Here is a 19,043-nt window from a genome sequence, read left to right as displayed (position 1 = left end):
CTTTAACCATGTGGGAAGGGAAATTGCGGTCTCTAAAGAAGGTGGCCATCTGGTGTGTTCTATGGTGGAACCGCTCCTCCTGGGAGTTGATACGGCGGAGGCGGAGGAATTGGGGATACGGGATGGCATTTTTGCAAGAGGTAGGGTGGGAAGAGGTGTAATCCAGGTAGCTGTGGGAGTCGGTGGGTTTGTAGAAAATGTCAGTATCAAGTCGGTCGTCACTGATGGAGATGGAGAGGTCCAGGAGGGGTTTTATATCACGGTTCTCCCACTGCTGCCATCCACTGAGTCTGCTGTGGCCTGCCCTCCTGCATCAGCTTCGTCACCCCGCCAGGGAGTCTACGATTTTAGGGAATTTTCGGCGCCTCCAAATGGGCGCGTCTCCCTCTAAGGTCCCATTGCGGATTTGTAATATCCAACGAAAAACGGAAAGGTGCATCGCAATGCCTTAAATGTGCTTCTAACTTTATAGCGGAATACATTTTTAATACATAAAATTGTTGCGAAAAAGATCCTTATCGTACAACCATGGATGTTTGTTATTGGCCCAGGTATCATAACATACCAGCCAGCAATTGACCAGTACTACTGGTAAATGCAAACGTGCAAAATTTTCGATGTCTCCTTTAATACTTTGGAGATGCCGGTGTTGGACCTTTAATGTTATTACTGTAAAGTTATTCTGAGGTGTCGGAATCGTAGAGGTCTGCACTGGAGATAAAAGGCCCTTTGGCCCACCAAGTTTGCAACAATGAAAAAGAAGGGCCTAACTAATCTACTCCTATGTTCCTGCACTGTGCCCATAGTCTTGTATTCTTTAATGCTTGAAGTGTATACCTAAATACTAAACTGTTCTGAGGGTTACTGCCTCTATCATCCCTTACAGACAGTTCCAGATGCCCATTACTCTTTTCCTCACAAGTGCTCTAAATCTCCTGTTCCTTAGCTTTTAACTGTGTCCCTGGTCAGTGATCCCATGGGGATAGGTTTCTTGTCTACTCTGTCTCTGCCCCTCAATTTTATAAATCTCAATCATATCTCCCTACTCCCACGAGGGTTGGGAAAGTTGAAAAATATAAAATTTTTCAAGCGGCTTGGGATCGGAGCAGCTCAGTAAATGTTTCCCTGACATTGGGAATCTAGAAGATGGGAGTACTGTGTCAGTTCAGAGTTGGGAAATTATTTTGTAAAGTTTGTTCACTAAAGATTGTGTGTCCATGGCATTCGTGACCGTGAGGGATTTTGGATGGTTAAGCTTTCAGTATGATCAAGACACAGGTTGATTATAATTTTGGGTATAAACGAACATTGAAGTGTTGGGGTTGAGTCATAAATAATAGCACCACTCTAATCTACCTGCCAATCTCCCTTCCCACCTATCTGCTCCACCCTTCCCTCTGATCTATCGCCACCCCCATTCACCTATTGTATTCTTTGGCACCTTCTCCCCAGGCACACACTTATCTCTCCACCTGGAGGCTCCCTGCCTCCATTCCTGATGAAGGACTTTTGCCCGAAATGTCAATTTTCCTGCTCCTCAGATGCTGCCTGACCTGCTGTGTTTTTCCAGCACCACTCTATACTCATTAATAACTTACCTACCAGCTTTAACATAATGAAACATCCAAATTAGCACATCAGAAACATTATAGAAGGAAGTGATTCCAAGACTCATTCTAGGTGAGGGAGTCACAGTGAGGTAGAGAGATGGTGGAGTATAGAGAAAGGTTACATGGAACAGATTTATGGAGGATAAGAGGAGAATGAATCCATGAGGGACAGCATCAAATTGAAATAATGGTTAAAATCGTAGGAAATAAGAAGTAACTTGGAGAAGAGACTGAGGAGGGAAAGCAAAGAAGTGATTAGGGCAACTCAGTGGTTAGCACTGCAGCTTCACAGTGCCATGGACCTGGATTCGATTCCAGCCTTGGGTGACTGTCTGTTGGAGTTTGCACATTCTCCGAGTGTCTATGTGGATTTCCTCCCATAGTCCAAAGATGTGCAGGCTAGGTGAATTTGCCATACTAAATTGCCCATAGTGTTCAGGGATGTGTAAGTTAATGCACTTGTCAAGGGAAATGTAAAGTAATGGGGTAGGGGAATGGGTTTTGGTGCGATACTTTTCGGAGGTTAGTTGTGGACTTGTTGAGCCAAATGGCCAGTTTCCACATGAAGAGGTCTATGAACAAAAATCTCAGTGATAGCATTTTTACTGTCCTTGGCAAGGTGGTACTGAATGATGATTTTTGAAAGAGAGTTGAGTACAAAGTATATATAGAGTTATAGAGATGTACAGCATGGAAACAGACCCTTCGGTCCAACCCATCCGTGCCGACCAGATATCCCAACCCGATCTAGTCCCACCTGCCAGCACCTGGTACATACCACTCCAAACCCTTCCCATCCAAATTCCTTTTAAATGTTGCAATAGTACCAGCCTCCACCACTTCCTCTGGCAACTCATTCCATACACGTACCATCCTCTGCGTGAAAAAGTTACCCCTTATCTGAAGAAAGTGATAGTGTTAGAGGACCTGTAGATGAAGTTAAGATGTGATCTTGTCATAATCACTGAACTGCTGCTATCAGAGCTCTGAGGGATTATTTGATGCGAGATGTAGCTTGCTAAGCAGGTTTCATTAGGTGTCATCACTCAAGAAGGTTTCTGTTGATTATGTCTGTGTGATCATCCACAATAAGTTAATGGATGGCAGCACCCTTGTTATAAGTGAAAGGACGTTCTGGAGGGAAATGTGTGGAAGTATGGTGACAGCTGATCTGCTGGCAGTGTCCACAAAGTCAGTAGTAAGAGGTGAGAGTTTGACAGGGAGCGAGACTTAGCTCCCAGTTGGTGGGAAGGTCGAAAGTGGTTGAAGCAATTGGGGTTGCTGCTCAAAATGATCCAGCACTGAGTACATTAATGAACCTGTCGATTAGATGTAAAGAGAATTGGAGGAAAACTGTAAGCTTATCTTCCAGTGAGAGAGAGCAGGAACACTCATGAATCCCCAAGGCTTGTGGTTGGGAAATAGGAGGGCAGAGTACCTGAGTATGCACTTGTGTACGGAGTATGAAGGGTAAAGAGAAAAGAGGTTAAGAGTGTGATACTTTACAAGATATGACCATTGACGAGTTACTATTTTTCAGCTTAATCACAGACCAATTTCCTTGGAAGAGGAGTCAAAACATCTGAACCCTCATCACACAATCTATTTCAATATTATTGCTTGTGGTTCACTGAGCTAAGCACCAAACGAGAATTGATGTTAATTTTTATAAAAACATTTACTTTGTTCAGTTATCATCGTTATCAATTGAACGTTGTTAAAGAGTTGCAGTTGACATCTGGTCATGACTTCAGTCACATACTACAAGGAACTGAGATGAAAGAGCAAAATAATTACATGAAGTATGTTTCTTATTAGAGCTAAGGGGTTGAAAGGCACCAAGCTACTAAATTACAGACTAAATGCTTCAGAATACGTTTTCCTAATTCTGCTGCAGAAGTAACTCAAAATTAGAAATGCTCAATGTCACCTTAGAATGAGCCGATCACAGACAAATATGGGGAAAGCAGTGATGAGACCCAGCCTGTTATTGGTCTCTAAATAGATTACATTAATAATGTATTTACTGTAACTGTGTTCATTGTGGAGATCTGATTACTTGTTTGGGTTTGATCTCTTCAGGAAGGTATAATTATTAGGGAGCCATACAGAGCCAACTATCTTGGCAAGGATTTCAGTTGGCAGTCATATCTTTTATAATGAAAAGGTTTGTAGCTCAGGTTGAGGTTCTGAATGTCGGTTTGCTCACTGAGTTGGAAAATGAATTTTCAGATGTTTTGTCACCATAGTAGGTGACATCATTAGTAAGCTTCTGGATGAAGAATGGAAACGACTACCAGACTAATCAGACCTCTTAGCGTCATGGTAGCTCACAAGCCCACCAACACATTAAAACAGCAGCTAAAGAACTTAACAAGCAAAACTAATGTCATGTACAAAATACCTTACAAGGACTGTAACAAACGCTACATTGGACAAACAGGCAGAAAACTAGCCACAAAAAGACATGACCTACTCTCACTAGTATCCTTATATACAGATGAGGAAGGACACCACTTTGACTGGGACAACAAATCCATCCCAGAACAAGCCAACAGAAAGGCACAATAATTCCTAGAAGCATGGCATTCCAACTGGAAATCTATCAACAAACACATTGGATCCCATTTACCACACTCTGAGAAAAAGAACAGGAAATCGCATTACCATGGGAAATGACATTAACAACCCATTGAAACCTAAACACACAAATAGAAAGTGGACCGTGCCACCAGTGCTACACTGGAGGCTCACTGATGATGTTACTTAGTATGGTGACGAAACATCTGAAAAACAAACCTTTCAGCTCAGTGAGCAAACCTACATCCAATATATTTGAGACTTATCATCTGAATTCTTCTTTCTATTTTAGGGTGATTTTGAAAGGGCAGCAGAAGAAGTTAAACAACTCAAGTCACAACCATCTGATGATGAAATGTTGGCTGTCTACAGTCTATACAAACAGGCAACAGTTGGAGATGTGAATACAGGTTTGTTAGTGACAAAGTTCAGTACTAATATCGCTTGGAGTGGAGCTGTTATTCGTCTATTAAAATTGCTTTTATTTTCCCAGATCGTCCCGGCATATTTGATCTAAAAGGAAAGGCCAAGTGGGATGCGTGGAATGCACGTAAAGGTTTGTACAAAAATTCTTTAATTTTATTTCTATAGATATAAACTTCTAAAGTTTATATGAAACAATTTTTGAAGTTCTATAAATGATATGAAAATGAAGTTTTCTAATTATCCAACATAACTATGTATGGTAACTTGAATAGGTTTGAAGTAGTCTATCCAGTTTATCTAGTGTGCTCTCTTCATGCATTACTACTCATAATCTCTGTTAATTACATGCATTAATAACTATTATCTATCTTCTATTCATAAAGCTATAACATGAGCTTGCTAGTTCATCTGAAATTTGGCTTGACTTCTGCCTATCAAGAGTCACTAGTAAAATTTGAGATTGTGTAAAATTAAATATGTCCTGTAAATGTAAAATGATAGTTAAAAGTTCTTAGATTAGTGCCTGCTGTACTTAGTTAGCTGATCCCACGTGGTTTACTATTATAGCAGCTCTTAAGGAGGAAGACAAAATAAGTATAAGAATTATATCCTGGTATTTATAATCTCAATCTAGATATTCCATTTCAAGAAAAGTTTTTTGACCATTTCTGTGGATGCACAATTTCTTTAGCATTGTATTAATTAAATTATGGAGTGTTTATGTATGAAATAAAATTCTACTTTTAAATGATTTTAAAGATGCATTAAAAAAAATTGTCTGCAATTTTTGACCTAATTAGGAACAACTAAAGAAGAAGCAATGGCAATGTACATCTCAAAAGTTCAAGAGCTGAAGGAAAAGTATGGAATGAATTAAAATGTAACTTTTTTAAAAAAAGCTTTGAGCTTTAGACTGCAGTTGTAGAAAAATGCACTGACTAATTTGTTTCCTCATGATAAATATAGAGGAGATAATATTTAATGTAACCAACTGCCTTAATGGTAGTAACTTTTGTGATTTTTCTATTAAAAGTATGGTAATTTGTATCACTTATTAATGTTTAATCATATCAGTGAATTCAATACTGGCTTTTCTGTAAACCTCTTAAGAAAAATAAAATGACAACAGGGATACAATTAACAACTCATTTATGCCTTGTTGTTTTGATTATGAAATATCTTGAAATTTGTAAACTTGGGTGGCACAGTAGCTAGCACTGCTGCCTCATAGTGCCAGTGACCTGTTTCAATTCCTGCCTTGGGCGACCATCTGTGTGGAGTTTGCACACACACCCTGTGTCTGTGTGGGTTTCCTCTGGGTGCTCCAGTTTCCTCCTACAGTCCAAAAATGTGCAGGTTAGGTGGATTGGCCATGCTAAATTGTCCATAATCCATGGTAAGTATAGGGTAGGGGAATGGGGCCGGGTGGGTTACTTTTCGGAGGGTCGGTGTGGACTTGTTGGGCTGAAGGGCCTGTTTTCATACTGTAGGAAAGCTAATCTTAAAAAAAAAAATTCTAATCTCCCATAGTTTCTCAATTTCACCAGTCACTCTGTCCCATAATATTAAAGTTGTAAACTTGAGAGTTCTGCCTGACTGCCCAAGCAAAAGGTTTGAGCTCAAATTCAGTGTGTTCTACGGTATCATATGTTCGTCTATCATTGACTTCTTAACCCTTGTGGAATGGGGGTGACTGGCCGCCTACCAGTAAATACAGAAACTCTGCAAACTGAATGGACTGTCCTAAAGTGTTTCCTCTGTAATGAGGTAGATGGTTGTGAGAAAATGAAAAATGCTGTATCTTTTTTTCTGATTGTCCATTATGGTGACTGGGCCACAATATGACCACAAATTTACCAGCAACTTATACTTTGCACTCTTGAAAATTTGTCATGTGACTCTAAACAGGGATGATTTAAACCTCTCTCACCTGTAGGGAACCTGAGATCACTATCTTTCTTTGTGTTGTTTATTTACTAGATGAAGAAAGATACTGCTTTCTGGTGAAGTAATTTCCACAGACTAACAACCCTTTGAGAAAATGAAAAATTTTTCTCCATCTTAAAAATAAGGTCTGTTATTATCCATCACTCTGGCAGCAGCATCTTTGATAATCATGCAAATCACTCATTTAGTACCTTAGCCATGCCCTCTGCTTCCATGCACAAATCTTCCCTCTGGTCCCACTCTTGCTCTTACAATCCATTCACTACTTAAATACCTGCAAGAAGACTTGGATTCCATTTTATATTTGATAGCCTTTCCACATAATCTGTGGAAATCCAACAATCCATATTCAGCTGGGTTTGCATTTGTATTGCCAACCTGACGTACATGAAAGACAATCTCTTTATTTATTATCTTAAACTCCATTTGTTTCTTCAGCCAGGGAGTTCTGCCTTTGGTTGTTTTGCCTTCATGGGAATGTAACTAAATATCAATAGACAATAGGTGCAGGAGTCGGCCATTCTGCCCTTCGAGCCAGCACCACCATTCATTATGATCATGGCTGAACATCCTCAATCAGTATCCTGTTCTGCCTTATCCCCATAACCCTTGATTCCACTATCCTTAAGAGCTCTATCCAACTCCCTTGAAAGTATCCAGAGACTTGGCCTCCACAGCCTTCTGGGGCAGAGCATTCCATACACCCACCACTCTCTAGGTGAAGAAGTTTCATTCAAAGGCAGTTCCAATCTTAAATTTCCATTTACCTTTGACACATCTGATCTTTCTCTTTTGAAAAGTGGCTCTTCTCCAACTTAAACTTTTACACTAGACTGCTGTTTGTCCTTTTCCAAGCCAACCTAAGTATTACAACATTACCATCACTATCTCCTAAATGTCCACCTGTTGACACTTGTTTCAATTGTCAAGAGTGGGGTGCTGGAGAAGCACAACAAGTCAGGTATCATCGGAGGAGCAGGAGAATTGGCGTTTCGGCAAGAGCCCTTCATCAGGAATGAGGCAGTGGGCTGAGGGNNNNGGGGGGGAAGGTAGCTGAGAGTATGAAACTGGTGAAATCCAGTTTCCTAATTTCCCCTAATTAAGGATGCTGTCGTGGGCCAGAGGCACTGACGGTTGGATCCTTTATCCTTTAAGGATAAGGCTCTTGCCTGAAATGTCAATTCTCCTGCTCGGATGCTGTCTGATGTGTTGTGCCTTTTCAGCACCCCACTCTCGACTCTGATCTCCAGCATCTGCAATCCTCACTTTCTCCTACTTGTTTCAATTGACACACCTTGTTCTCCAGAATCCAAGCCTCCTTCATTGTTGGGTTGTAAAGATACTAATCAATAAAATTTTATTGCATGCACTGCAGAAACCTTTTCCCCTGTGTGTTCTTTTATTCTAATGTAAACTGTAATAGTAATCTCACCAATGGAGGACTTTAACTGTGGAGGATTTTGCACCAATGCTCTGAATTTGCTGTTACAACTTTGCCACTATATCGCATGCTGATAAACTACACCCTGGGGATGTGGGGCGGGGCGGTCTCAAGCTGGCGACAATCTAGGAAGATTGTGTTGCAGAGCTCCGCACCGCATCATAAGCGGGGCAAAGTCCTAACCTGCCCTACCCGGGCCATCACGATATCCTAAGACTCGAGAAAGGTTGTGGAGTCTCAGGAAACTGTCAGAGAGCAACTTACCTTGGCTTTTGCCATCCAGGGATGCCGAAGAAGGGAGGAGGTACATACGAGGCTGGGCCTGCGGCTCCTCATACTCGATTTCCTACCGGGTCTGGTGAAGGAGCTCACAAAATCTCATGAGATGTTGGGCAAGCCGATAGAGGAGAAGCTGGCCACGATCTCTATCAAGCTGCAGAAGCACGAAGAGCAGCTGGGAGACCTGGAGAAAAGGATGGCTAAAGTAGAACACAGAGTTACAATGGTGGAAGCTGATACGAGTTCCTGCAAGGATAGGATCCAGGCTCTAGAGACGAAGGTCTGTAATTTGCTTGACCAGGTTGATGACCTCGAGAACAGGAACAGGAGAAAAAAAATTTAGATCGTCAAGTCTACCGGAGGGTAAGGAAGGTGAGCGGCCGTTGGAATGTATTGAGGACTGGTTGCTGAAATTCCTTAACTTGGCGGCTGGAATGGCAAGCTTGAAGATTGAGAGGGCTCACCGGTCCCGGCGCAGAGGTCAGGTCTGGACCAACGTCCTTGTCCTATCTTGGTACGGTTTCATCACTATAGAGGTAAGGACAGAATTATGGAAACTTCCAGAATCCAGGGGAAGGATCCGAAGTTTGCAAGGTCTCTAAGATCATGTTCTTCCAGGACTTCTCAACATCGGTGATCCAGAAAAGAAAATCCTATGGCAGCGTCAAGACTGTGGGAACTTGGGATTCAGTATTCTCTGAGGTATTCCGCGGTGCCACGATTCACTTTAGATGGATCTGTACATCTCTTTGACACATTGGAGAAAGCAAGAGACTTTGTGGACAAATTAGCTTAATCTGAACAATTGAGTATGTACAAATAATAGTGTTGTTTGGGTATATCTCTACTTTTCTTTAAAAAAAAAGGAAGTCTGGTCGGGGCTTTCTTTTCCTTTTTTTTATTGGTAACAATCTGGTCTAAACTATGCTCGGGGATGGTTGGGATGTGGACTTTCAATTTCTAAGTTAAGTTATGCCAAAGGATGGGTGGGATTCTTCCCATTTTTTCTCAAAATTTCTTTTTTATATTGTCATTTCATGGTGTATTTTCTTTCTTTTCTGCTTGTGTTTCAGTGCAACTCTAGTTAGGAGGAGGGAAAATGGTTGGGATGGCTAGATGCCTACTTACGGGAAGTTTATGCCTGGTTCAGGTATTTAAATGCCCTGGCTGCAGTCTTAGCAGCGGGATGGGAAATTGGGTTTTGGAATGTGTAGATGCCCCCTTTAGGCAGGGGGTGAGTTCCCCTATTCAGCGCACTTGTATATGTTGGTTTGTTTTTGGTTTTTCCTGTATATAATCTTTGATAGCTTTGTAGGTTTGTTTACTGTAGACTTTTTAGTTTATGTAGTTTTTATGTTCGATGGGTCTTGCAAAACTAAGACTCAGCAATTTGTAATTCGAGTTCTTCCTCTCTGGAAACTAAATGTTACTGCAGAAGGTTATGGCTAATGATTTGATTAAATGGTGTACTTGGAACATCAAGGGGACTAATTAAGAGGAAAAAGGTATTCTCGAGTCTTAGAAAGGAAAAGGTGGATATTGCTTTACTACAGGAGACACACTTAGATGATAGGGAGCATTTGAAACTACAGCAGATTGGCTTTGATCGGGTTTACTTTCCATCTTTTAATACTAGAAAAAGGGGATTGACTATATTGGTTAGGAGTAATGTCCCATTTAGGTTACTAGAGTATGTTAAAGACACACAGGGGAGGTTGTAATCCTCAAAACCCTGATAAACAGAGAAGAATATGATGTTTTAAATGTTTATTGCCCTCCAGCCCATCCCCTCAAATTTCTGGTCGATGCATTCTCTAAATTGATCAGTCCTGAGTCCCGGCAGATCATTATAGGGGGAGATTTTAATTGTCTTATGGATCCCACAATACACAGGTTGTCCAAAGGCCCCCCGATACCCTCTATACAAACTAAACAATTAGTGGATCTGTGTGTGGAGTTAGGGTTGGTGGACGTCTGGAGGCGTCTCCACCCTACAGGCGGGGACTTTGTTTTTTTCTAATCTGCACAGATGTCACACCAGGACTGATTTTTTTTCAGACGCCTGTGGCAACTTTGGACTTGGTGGCAACTTGTGCAATTGATAATATTACCCTCTCCAATCATGCTCCAGTGTACCTGTTGGTTAAGATTAAGGACGCTATAGTGGGCCGGAGGCACTGGCGATTGGATCCCTTTCTCCTTAAGGATAATAAGTTTGTGGAGTACTTTCTAAGGAATTCCTAGACATTAATTCAGGCTCAGTCAATAGCCTGTCTGTCCTTTGGGAAACTGCCAAAGCCTATGCCGGGGGTTAGTTATTTCCTACTCTGCCTGTAGGTAGGGGCAGAAGGGCAAGCAGCAACATCTCCTTGAAGCACAGTTGAAGGCAGCTGAGAAAGCTTACTTTGACAGGCCCTCAATGGCCAAGCTAAGAGGATTCTGGTGCTGTGGCCTGCATTGAAATCTGTGTTCACGCAGACAGCAAAGAAGAAGCTTATTTTCGCAAAACAAAGGTTATATGAGCATGGTGACAAGCCGGGAAAGTACCTAGTATGTCTCGCTAGAAAAAGGAGTGCCCCTCAAGCCATTACGTTGATTAAGGAAGGGTCTGGGAACCTAATGTGATCCCAACTTGATTAACACAGCATTCCAGAGATTTTACTCTGAATTATACCAATCAGAGGGTTGTGAGGAGGGTTGGGCCAAGAATGGAGTCCTTTTTCAAGGATCTGGAACTCCCGGGTCTAACCCCCGAACAAGAGTTTTTTCTCGGTGTCCCCTTATCAGAGCATGAGGTGCAGGAGTCTGTGAAGCAGCTTCAGAATGAAAAGGCATCCGGTCCTGATGAACTTCCCAGTGAATTCTATAAGGAATTTATAAGCATATTGTCAGGCCCAATGCACAACATGTCCAATGACTCGTACAGTCATGATCATCTCCTGCCATCTCTGAGAGGCCAATATTTCGCTTATTCTTATAAAAGGGAAGGTCCTGAAGGACTGTGCTTCTTACAGGCCCATTTCACTCTTAAATTAGATTAGATTACATTACAGTGTGGAAACAGGCCCTTCAGCCCAACAAGTCCACACAAGACCTGCCGAAACGCAACCCACCCATACCCCTACATTTACCCATTACCTAACACTACAGGCAATTTAGCATGGCCAATTCACCTGACCTGCACATCTTTGGATTGTGGGAGGAAACCGGAGCACCCGGAGGAAACCCATGCAGACTTTAATGTTGACTTTAAAATCCTCCCCAAGTCCCTTGCGTTAAGGCCGGAGACCGTGTTACCTTCTTTTGTTAAAGAGGACCAGACAGGCTTCATAAATGGCCACAGATCCTCCAATAATATTAGGAGGCTGCTTAATGTAATTAAAGTGTGTCAACAACAGTCAATACAGGAATTGGTGATTTCTCTAGATGCAGAGAAGGCATTTGACCGAGTTGAGTGGCTGTACTTTTTTTATACTCTAGAGTGGTTTGGATTGGGCAAAGTTGTTATAAGATGGCTAGAGGTTCTCTATAGTGACCCTGTCACAGCGGTCATCACCAATTGGGTACGATCAAGCAATTTTAGCATTTTTAGGGGCAGCCAGAAGAGCTGTCCCCTTTTGCCATTGTTTTTTACATTGGTGATTGAACCATTGGCGGAGGCATTCGTAGGGATCCCAATATATTGGCTCCAAAAGTGAGGTTATAATATTTTGTTGTACGCGGAAGATGTCCTCATTTTTTTGTCAATCCAGCAGTTTCAGTATCTTACCTGATACAATGCATCAGTGCGTTTGGCAACATTTCGGGATACAAGATTAATTTTGCAAAATCAGAGGCTATACCTGTAGGTGGTCTTATGAAGGTGCTAGACTCATAAGGGCGAATCGTGATTCCCATTTAAGTGGTCACAGCGGGATTTTATGTATTTGGGCATATTCATCACTCCAATTCTGGATCGGCTGTTTAAAGCTAATTTTGTTTAATTTTTCAACAAAATCAAACAAGACCTTCAAAGATACGAGGCACTTTCGGTCTCATGGTTAGGTCAGATAGCTCTGATTAAGATGAATATTCTCCCTGTTTGTTGTATCCTATATGGATGCTCCCCCTGATTTTCGATAAATAAACGTTCAGGACACCGAACAGCTGGTTCAGTTCTTTTATTTGGCATCGTAAGCGGCCCCTTATTAAATTAGCTAAATTGCAATTGCCTCGCAGGCTGGGGGCGGGGGAGCAGAATGCATCACCCAGACATTAAAAAATATCAACTAAGCTCACTTTTATCTTAAGTGAGTGATTGGGCTTGTGGGGATGCTTTTTCAATATCGTTAGATATCAGAACCTCTCTGGCTAAGTGCTCCTTGCTAGCTTGCTGTTTTTGGACAGAATGAGGACAGTTAAGGAATATTGCCATAAACCAATAGTTTTTATCAGTACTTGTTAAGGCATGAAAGGAAATTCACCACAGGGAAGGCAATATTGGCAAAATATCTTTTCTTATACCAATAGTGGGTATGCCAGGTTTTCAAATGGGATAATGGATTCAGGATTCAAACATTGGGCAGCTAGGGGTGTGTCTTGGTTGATTTATTTGAGGGAGACACAATGATGTCTTTTGATCAGTTAGCACAGAATTCGAGCTATCTAGCAGGGACCTCTTTTGATTTTTTTCAAGTTAGAGATTTTATTCAAACAAAGACAACACTTTTGATTGATCCCTACAAATCCGAAATAGAGAGGAGGGGGCTAAGTGCTAAGAGTACACTTTCTGTCAGCACTTTATATCATCGATTGAGGAGCAGCCCCTCAGATGAGTTTGATCAACTTTGCAGGGTGTGGGAGAGATAACTAGGCATTGCGGTCTCCTCAGGGACATGGGAAGATGTTTGGGAAAATGCAAGGAAGATATCAATTTGCAAAATGGCCCATGCTTTACAGTTGAAGATTCTTCATAGGGTCCACTTGGCTCTGGATCGTTTGTCAAAATTTAAACCAGGGGTATCTTCAACATGCCCCAAGTGCAAGGTTGATACAGGCACTCTTACCCATTGTCTCTGGTCCTGTGGTAGACTTCAAACATACTGGAGCGCTGTGGTGGGTGCAAAGGAGGGGATTTTGTGTGTAAGGGTGGAGAATGACCAATCTCTCTTATCCTTGACCTGCCCAGTGTATTACCTGTAGATGCGCATAAGAAAAATCTTTTCAACATCCTTACTTTCTGCGCAAGAAAGACTATCTTGTTAGGTTGGGTGTCTGAAAATACCCCGGCCTATTAGGTTGCCATAAAGTTGTTATGGAGCATATCCTCTTGGGTTTTCTTACAAGCATGGTACACCATAAAACTGAAAATTTCTATAAGACATGGCAGCCCTTTTTGGAATACCTGGACACAGAATTGCCTGCCACACTAATAAGGGCTTTTATTTGGCGTAATGATTGTGTTTTATGAGTCCAATATCTAGAGAGGGGCAACTGCGAACATACAAATATTCGAGAGTTAGTGTTTTGTTTTGCTGAGCTGTATTTTAATTATTTATTAGTTTGTTCTTAGTTATCATTTATTTAGTTAAACAGTTTTTAAATGTAAATTTTTACACATATACATTTGTACATGAGAGCGGTTTGGGCTGTTTACAATTTTTGGTATTCTTTCTTTGTATTGGTTTGAATTGTATTGTTTTGTATTTGTTGTAATATTAAAAAAACTATTTTTCAATGATAATATATTTTTAAAAATAGAACCGATGGTATCAGTACTGTTCATTGACTCTAGCAAATGGAATATATTGTGGAGATTTGGAGGCTATTCAGTTTGAAAGAAAAATTGAATTTTTTTTGAAAATAAGGCGAACCTATCAAATGTGTTAAGAGAAGTTTGGATGTCTGTGCACATACAGTTACAGGAAGCAATTATTAACGTAAATGGCATGTTGACTTTTATTGTGGGGGGGGAGTTGGTGAAAAAAAGAGTAAGGAAGGTTTGATGCAATTGTAAAGAGTATTGGTGAGATTACATCTGGAGTAGTGAGTACAGTTTTGCTTTGTATATCTAAGGAAGAATATACTCGCCTTGGATGGTATGTAATGTAAGTTGGCTAAATTGAGTCCTAGGTTGACAGTTGGCTTGTGAGTAGAAATTGAGTCAGTGACTCGTACTCTGAAGTTTACATGAGTGAGATGTGATCTCTAAAATACAAAATTTTGGGAGGGCTTGACCAGGTAAAGTTTGAAAAGTTTTTTCTATTGCAAGGGGAGTCCATTTTCTTTCTATCCTTTTCCTATCCCGTTCTGACATCGCTTAATATAGTTAGTGATTCTTTGTGGGTTTGCTACTGTTGCCAATTCCTGCACCAAATTTAATTTTTGAAAAAAGATAAAGATAACCAATATCCAGAAGTTATTTTTGAAAATTTATAATGACTATTTAAGTCATTTGCATTGAAAGGAAGTATAAGCTTAACACTTAATATGCTGGTCAGATTTTGCGGCAGAACTGTGTTTTAACAAAAATAAAATTGAGGATCCAGAGTTCTGGCCCCTGCTTTGTGCAGCAGTGTTCACAGGAATTGTACGTTACTCTCATATGGCTGATTTCTTGTACCTCCAGCAGATGCGAGAGCTAATAGATTTTTTGTTGTTAAAATTGAGACAATCTGATTGGCTGCCTCTGCTATGGCACGGTGGCTCAGTGGTTGCACTGCTGCCTCACAACACCAGGGTTCCAGTTTCAATTCCAGCCTCGGGCGACTGTCTGTGTGGAGTTTGCATATTCTTCCCGTGTCTGTGTGGGTTTCCTCCCACAGTGCAAAGATGTGCAGATCAGGTGAATTGGACATGTTAAATTGCCCATAGTGTTAGTCAGAGAGAAATGGGTCTGGGTGGGTTACTCTTCGGAGAGTCAGTGTGGACTTGTTGGGCCGAAGGGCCTATTTCCACACTGTAGAGAATCTAATCTAATCTACCCAACTCATACATTTGCCCATCAAGTCAACTGCTCCATAATGTTGCTCCTTGTGCCAGCCCTGAACTCTCGCCTTCACCTAGTTTCTTTCCTGTCTCCCCTCGTGGCTTCTCTCATGTCACCCTGTCATGCATCTCGCATGTATGTCTTGCATTCTATCCCCATTAACTGATCAACTTTGCTTTTGGTCACCCATGTCAACAAATATGGTTAGATTCTCACACATTGGAGATTACCATTGTCTGGCACTTGTGTGGCATGTATTTTACTTAGCATTTGTCAGTCCAGCCATGGATACTATATTGCTATAGGTCTTATTGTATTTAGACAGGGATACTTCATTATATGAGGAGTTATGAATGGTGCTGAACATTGTGCAATCATCAGCAAACATCGCCACTCTGACCTTATGATGGAGGGAAGATCATTGATAAAACAGCTAAAGATGTTTGGGCCTAGGACACAAACTGAGGAACACCTGCAGCTGAGAAGACTGATATCCAAACAGTATTCCCTGAAATTATCTTTTTGGTGCACAGAACCTCAAAATGGCTGTGAGGCCACTGAGAAGGAACAGTGCCTCCAACAGCCACAAATAACTTAAACTTTCTGCCAATTCTCAATCCAACTAGCAGAGGATTCTCCAGATTCTCATTGACTGCAGTTTTACTAGGGCTTCTTGATACTAAACACAGTCAAATATGGCCTTGTTATCAAGGTCAGTCACTCTGACCTCACCTCTGGAACTTAGATTTTTTGTCAATGTTTGGACCCAGATAAGAAAGTATGTGTTGCTGGCAGAACCCAAACGGAATGTCAGTGAGCAGGTTGTTGCTAAGCAACTGCTATTTGACAGCATTGTTGATGACTCTTTCCATCTCTTGACAGTAGACTGATGGGCTGATATAGGCTGTGTTAAATTTATCCTTTTTTTTCTATACAGGAAACTTTAGTCAGTTTTACACATTGTTAAATAGGTACCACTGATGCAAGAGTTTGGAATGGGGTGAGGCAAGTGAGGGGCATGTGTCTTCAGTACATTTGCTGTAATATTGTCAGGACCCACAGCCTTTGCAGCAACCAGTGCTTCCAACATTTCTTGATATTATGTGAAGTGAATTAAATTTGCTGAAGACTAGCCTCTGTGATGTTGGGGACCTTTGGAAGAGGCTGAAATGGATCATTTGCTCTGCAACTCTTGTTGAAGCTTATTGCAAATGCTTCTCACTTTATCTTTTGCACTGGTATGCTAGGTTCTTGCATCACTGAGGATGGGAATTAAAAACAGCGCTGGAACAACTCAGCAGGTCTGCTGACATGTAGAGTACAGAATAGAATTAACATTTCCAGTCCAGTATGAATCTTCCAAATGCAGCCAGATCTGCTGAATTTCTCCAGCACCTTTATTTTTATTTTGTATTTACAGCACCTGCAGTATTTTGCATTTATTTGAGGATGAGGATATTTGTGCAGTCTCCTCCAGTGTGTTGTTTAATTGTTCACCAGCATTTACAACTGATTGTGGCAGGACTGTGCAACTTAGATCCGACCTGATGGTTTGGAATTGCTTAGCCCTTCATTGCAATTGCTGTCAATGCAGTTTGGCACACAGGTAATCCTGGTTTTTAGCTTCATCTGTTGGCACCTCAGTTTTAGGTATGCCTGGTGCTGCTCCTGATATGCTTTCCTGCACTATTCATTGAATTAAGGTTGATCCCTGGTTTGATGGTACTGGTAGTGTTGGGGCAAAAACGCCGGGATACGAGATTACGGATTGTCTCAATACCTCATGAATGTCCAGTCTTTAGTTGCTAGATCCATGTGAAGTTTATCCCATTTAGCACAGTGATAGTGCCACACAATACAATGTAGTGTATCTTCAATAAAATTGGGTCTTTATCTTCACAGGACTGTGGGTGATGATCACCTTTGTCAGTATTATGGACAGATATATCTGCAGCAGGCATGCTGCTGAAGATAAGGTCAAGTATCTTTTCTTTCCTTTTGTAGGTTCCCTCACCACCACCTGCAGGTTAGCAGCTATGTTGTTGGTAGGACTCTACCAGCTCAATTAGTAGAGCAGTGAGCCACTCTTAGTGATGAACCTGCCAAAGTACATTCTGCACTTTTTTACCCCCTCAGTGCTTCCTTCAAGTGCTCTGAAGTAGTACTGATTCATCAGATGGGATGCGAATCTTATCAGATCGAGTGGATCGGTTAGAGAGGCACTTAGAAGCGATGAGGAATTTGCAACAGCAACAGTATGTGATGGATGGCAGTTATAGGAATGGGGGAAGTCTCAGATACAGTCACATAGATAGGTTAACTTCAGGAAGGGTAAGAGAGGTAGGCCCCTAGAGTAGGAGTATTTTGTGGATATACCCATTTCAAACAGGTATGCTGTTTTGGAAAATGTAGGGGGTGATGGATTCTCAGGAGAACGTAGCACAAACAGTCAAGTTTCTGGTATTGAGACTGGCTCTAATGCAACGAGGGGTACGTCGGCTTCCAAGAGATCAATTGTGTTAGGGGATTCTGTAGTCTGGGGTACAGACAGACGTTTCTGTGGCCAGCAGAGAAAAAGCAGAATGGTGTGTTACTTCCCTGGTGCCAGGATCAAGGATGTCTCAGAGAGGGTGCAGAATTTTCTCATGGGGGAGAGGTCATTGTCCACATTGGAACCAATGCCATAGGAAGGGAAAAGGTTGAGATTCTGAAGGCAGATTACAGAGAGTTAGGCAGAAGTTTAAAAAGGAGGTCCTCGAGTAGTAATATCTGGATTATTCCCAGTGCTACGAGCTAGTGAGGGCAGGAATAGGAGGATAGAGCAGATGAATGCATGGCTGAGGAGCTGATGTATGGGAGAAGGATTCACATTTTTGGATCATTGGAATCTCTTTTGGGGTAGAAGTGACCTGTACAAGAAGGACGGATAGCACCTAAATTGGAAGGGGACTAATATACTGGCAGGGAAATTTGCTAGAACAGCTCGGGAGGATTTAAACTATTAAGGCGGTGGGACCCAGGGAGATAGTTAGGAAAGAGATCAATCTGAGACTGGTACAGTTGAGAACAGAAGTGAGTCAAACAGTCAGGGTAGGCAGGGACAAGGTAGGACTAATAAATTAAACTGCACTTATTTCATTGCAAGGGACCTAACGGGGAAGGCAGATGAACTCAGGGCATGGTTAGGAACATGGGACTGGGATATCATAGCAATTACAGAAACATGGCTCAGGGATGGGCAGGACTGGCAGCTTAATGTTCCAGGATACAAATGCTACAGGAAGGAAAGAAATGGTGGCAAGAGAGATGGGGGAGTGGCATTACACCTGTGCTGAGGGAGGATATTCCCGGAAATACATACAGGGAAGTTATTTGGGTGGAACTGAGAAATAAGAAAGGGATGATCACCTTATTGGGATTGTATTATAGACCCCCCAATAGTCAGACGGAAATTGAGAAACAAACTTGTAAGGAGATCTCAGCTATCTGTAAGAATAATAGGGTGGTTATGGCAGGAGATTTTAACTTTCCAAACATCGACTGGAACTGCCATAGTGTAAAAGGTTTAGATGGAGAGGAATTTGTTAAGTGCGTACAAGACACCTTTCTGATTCAGTATGTGGATGCACTCCAAGGTCTCTTTGTTCAGCAACACTCCCTAGGACCTTACCATTAAGTGTATAAGTCCTGCTAAGACTTGCTTTCCCAAAATGCAGAACCTCACATTTATCTGAATTAAACTCCATCGGCCACTTCTCAGCCCATTGGCCCATCTGGTCCAGATCCTGTTGTA

General features: G+C 41.6%; 1 protein-coding gene across 1 annotated transcript in view; it reads left to right on the top strand.

The window, feature by feature from the left end:
* dbi (diazepam binding inhibitor (GABA receptor modulator, acyl-CoA binding protein)) overlaps positions 1 to 5,764 on the top strand; it is a 7,261-nt gene extending 1,497 nt beyond the window's left edge. The window contains exons 2-4 of the mRNA XM_043694001.1: positions 4,483 to 4,600; positions 4,684 to 4,746; positions 5,417 to 5,764. Of these exons, the coding sequence (XP_043549936.1) occupies positions 4,483 to 4,600; positions 4,684 to 4,746; positions 5,417 to 5,493 (258 nt within the window). The 3' untranslated portion in view covers positions 5,494 to 5,764. The remainder of the gene's footprint in view (positions 1 to 4,482; positions 4,601 to 4,683; positions 4,747 to 5,416) is intronic.
* The last annotated feature ends 13,279 nt before the right edge of the window (positions 5,765 to 19,043 follow it).

This window comes from Chiloscyllium plagiosum, chromosome 7 (genome assembly GCF_004010195.1).
Source record: "Chiloscyllium plagiosum isolate BGI_BamShark_2017 chromosome 7, ASM401019v2, whole genome shotgun sequence".
Classification (NCBI taxonomy): Eukaryota; Metazoa; Chordata; class Chondrichthyes; order Orectolobiformes; family Hemiscylliidae; genus Chiloscyllium; species Chiloscyllium plagiosum.
The sequence above is the reverse complement of the archived record's forward strand: the minus strand, read 5'-3'. Positions and strand labels throughout refer to the sequence as shown.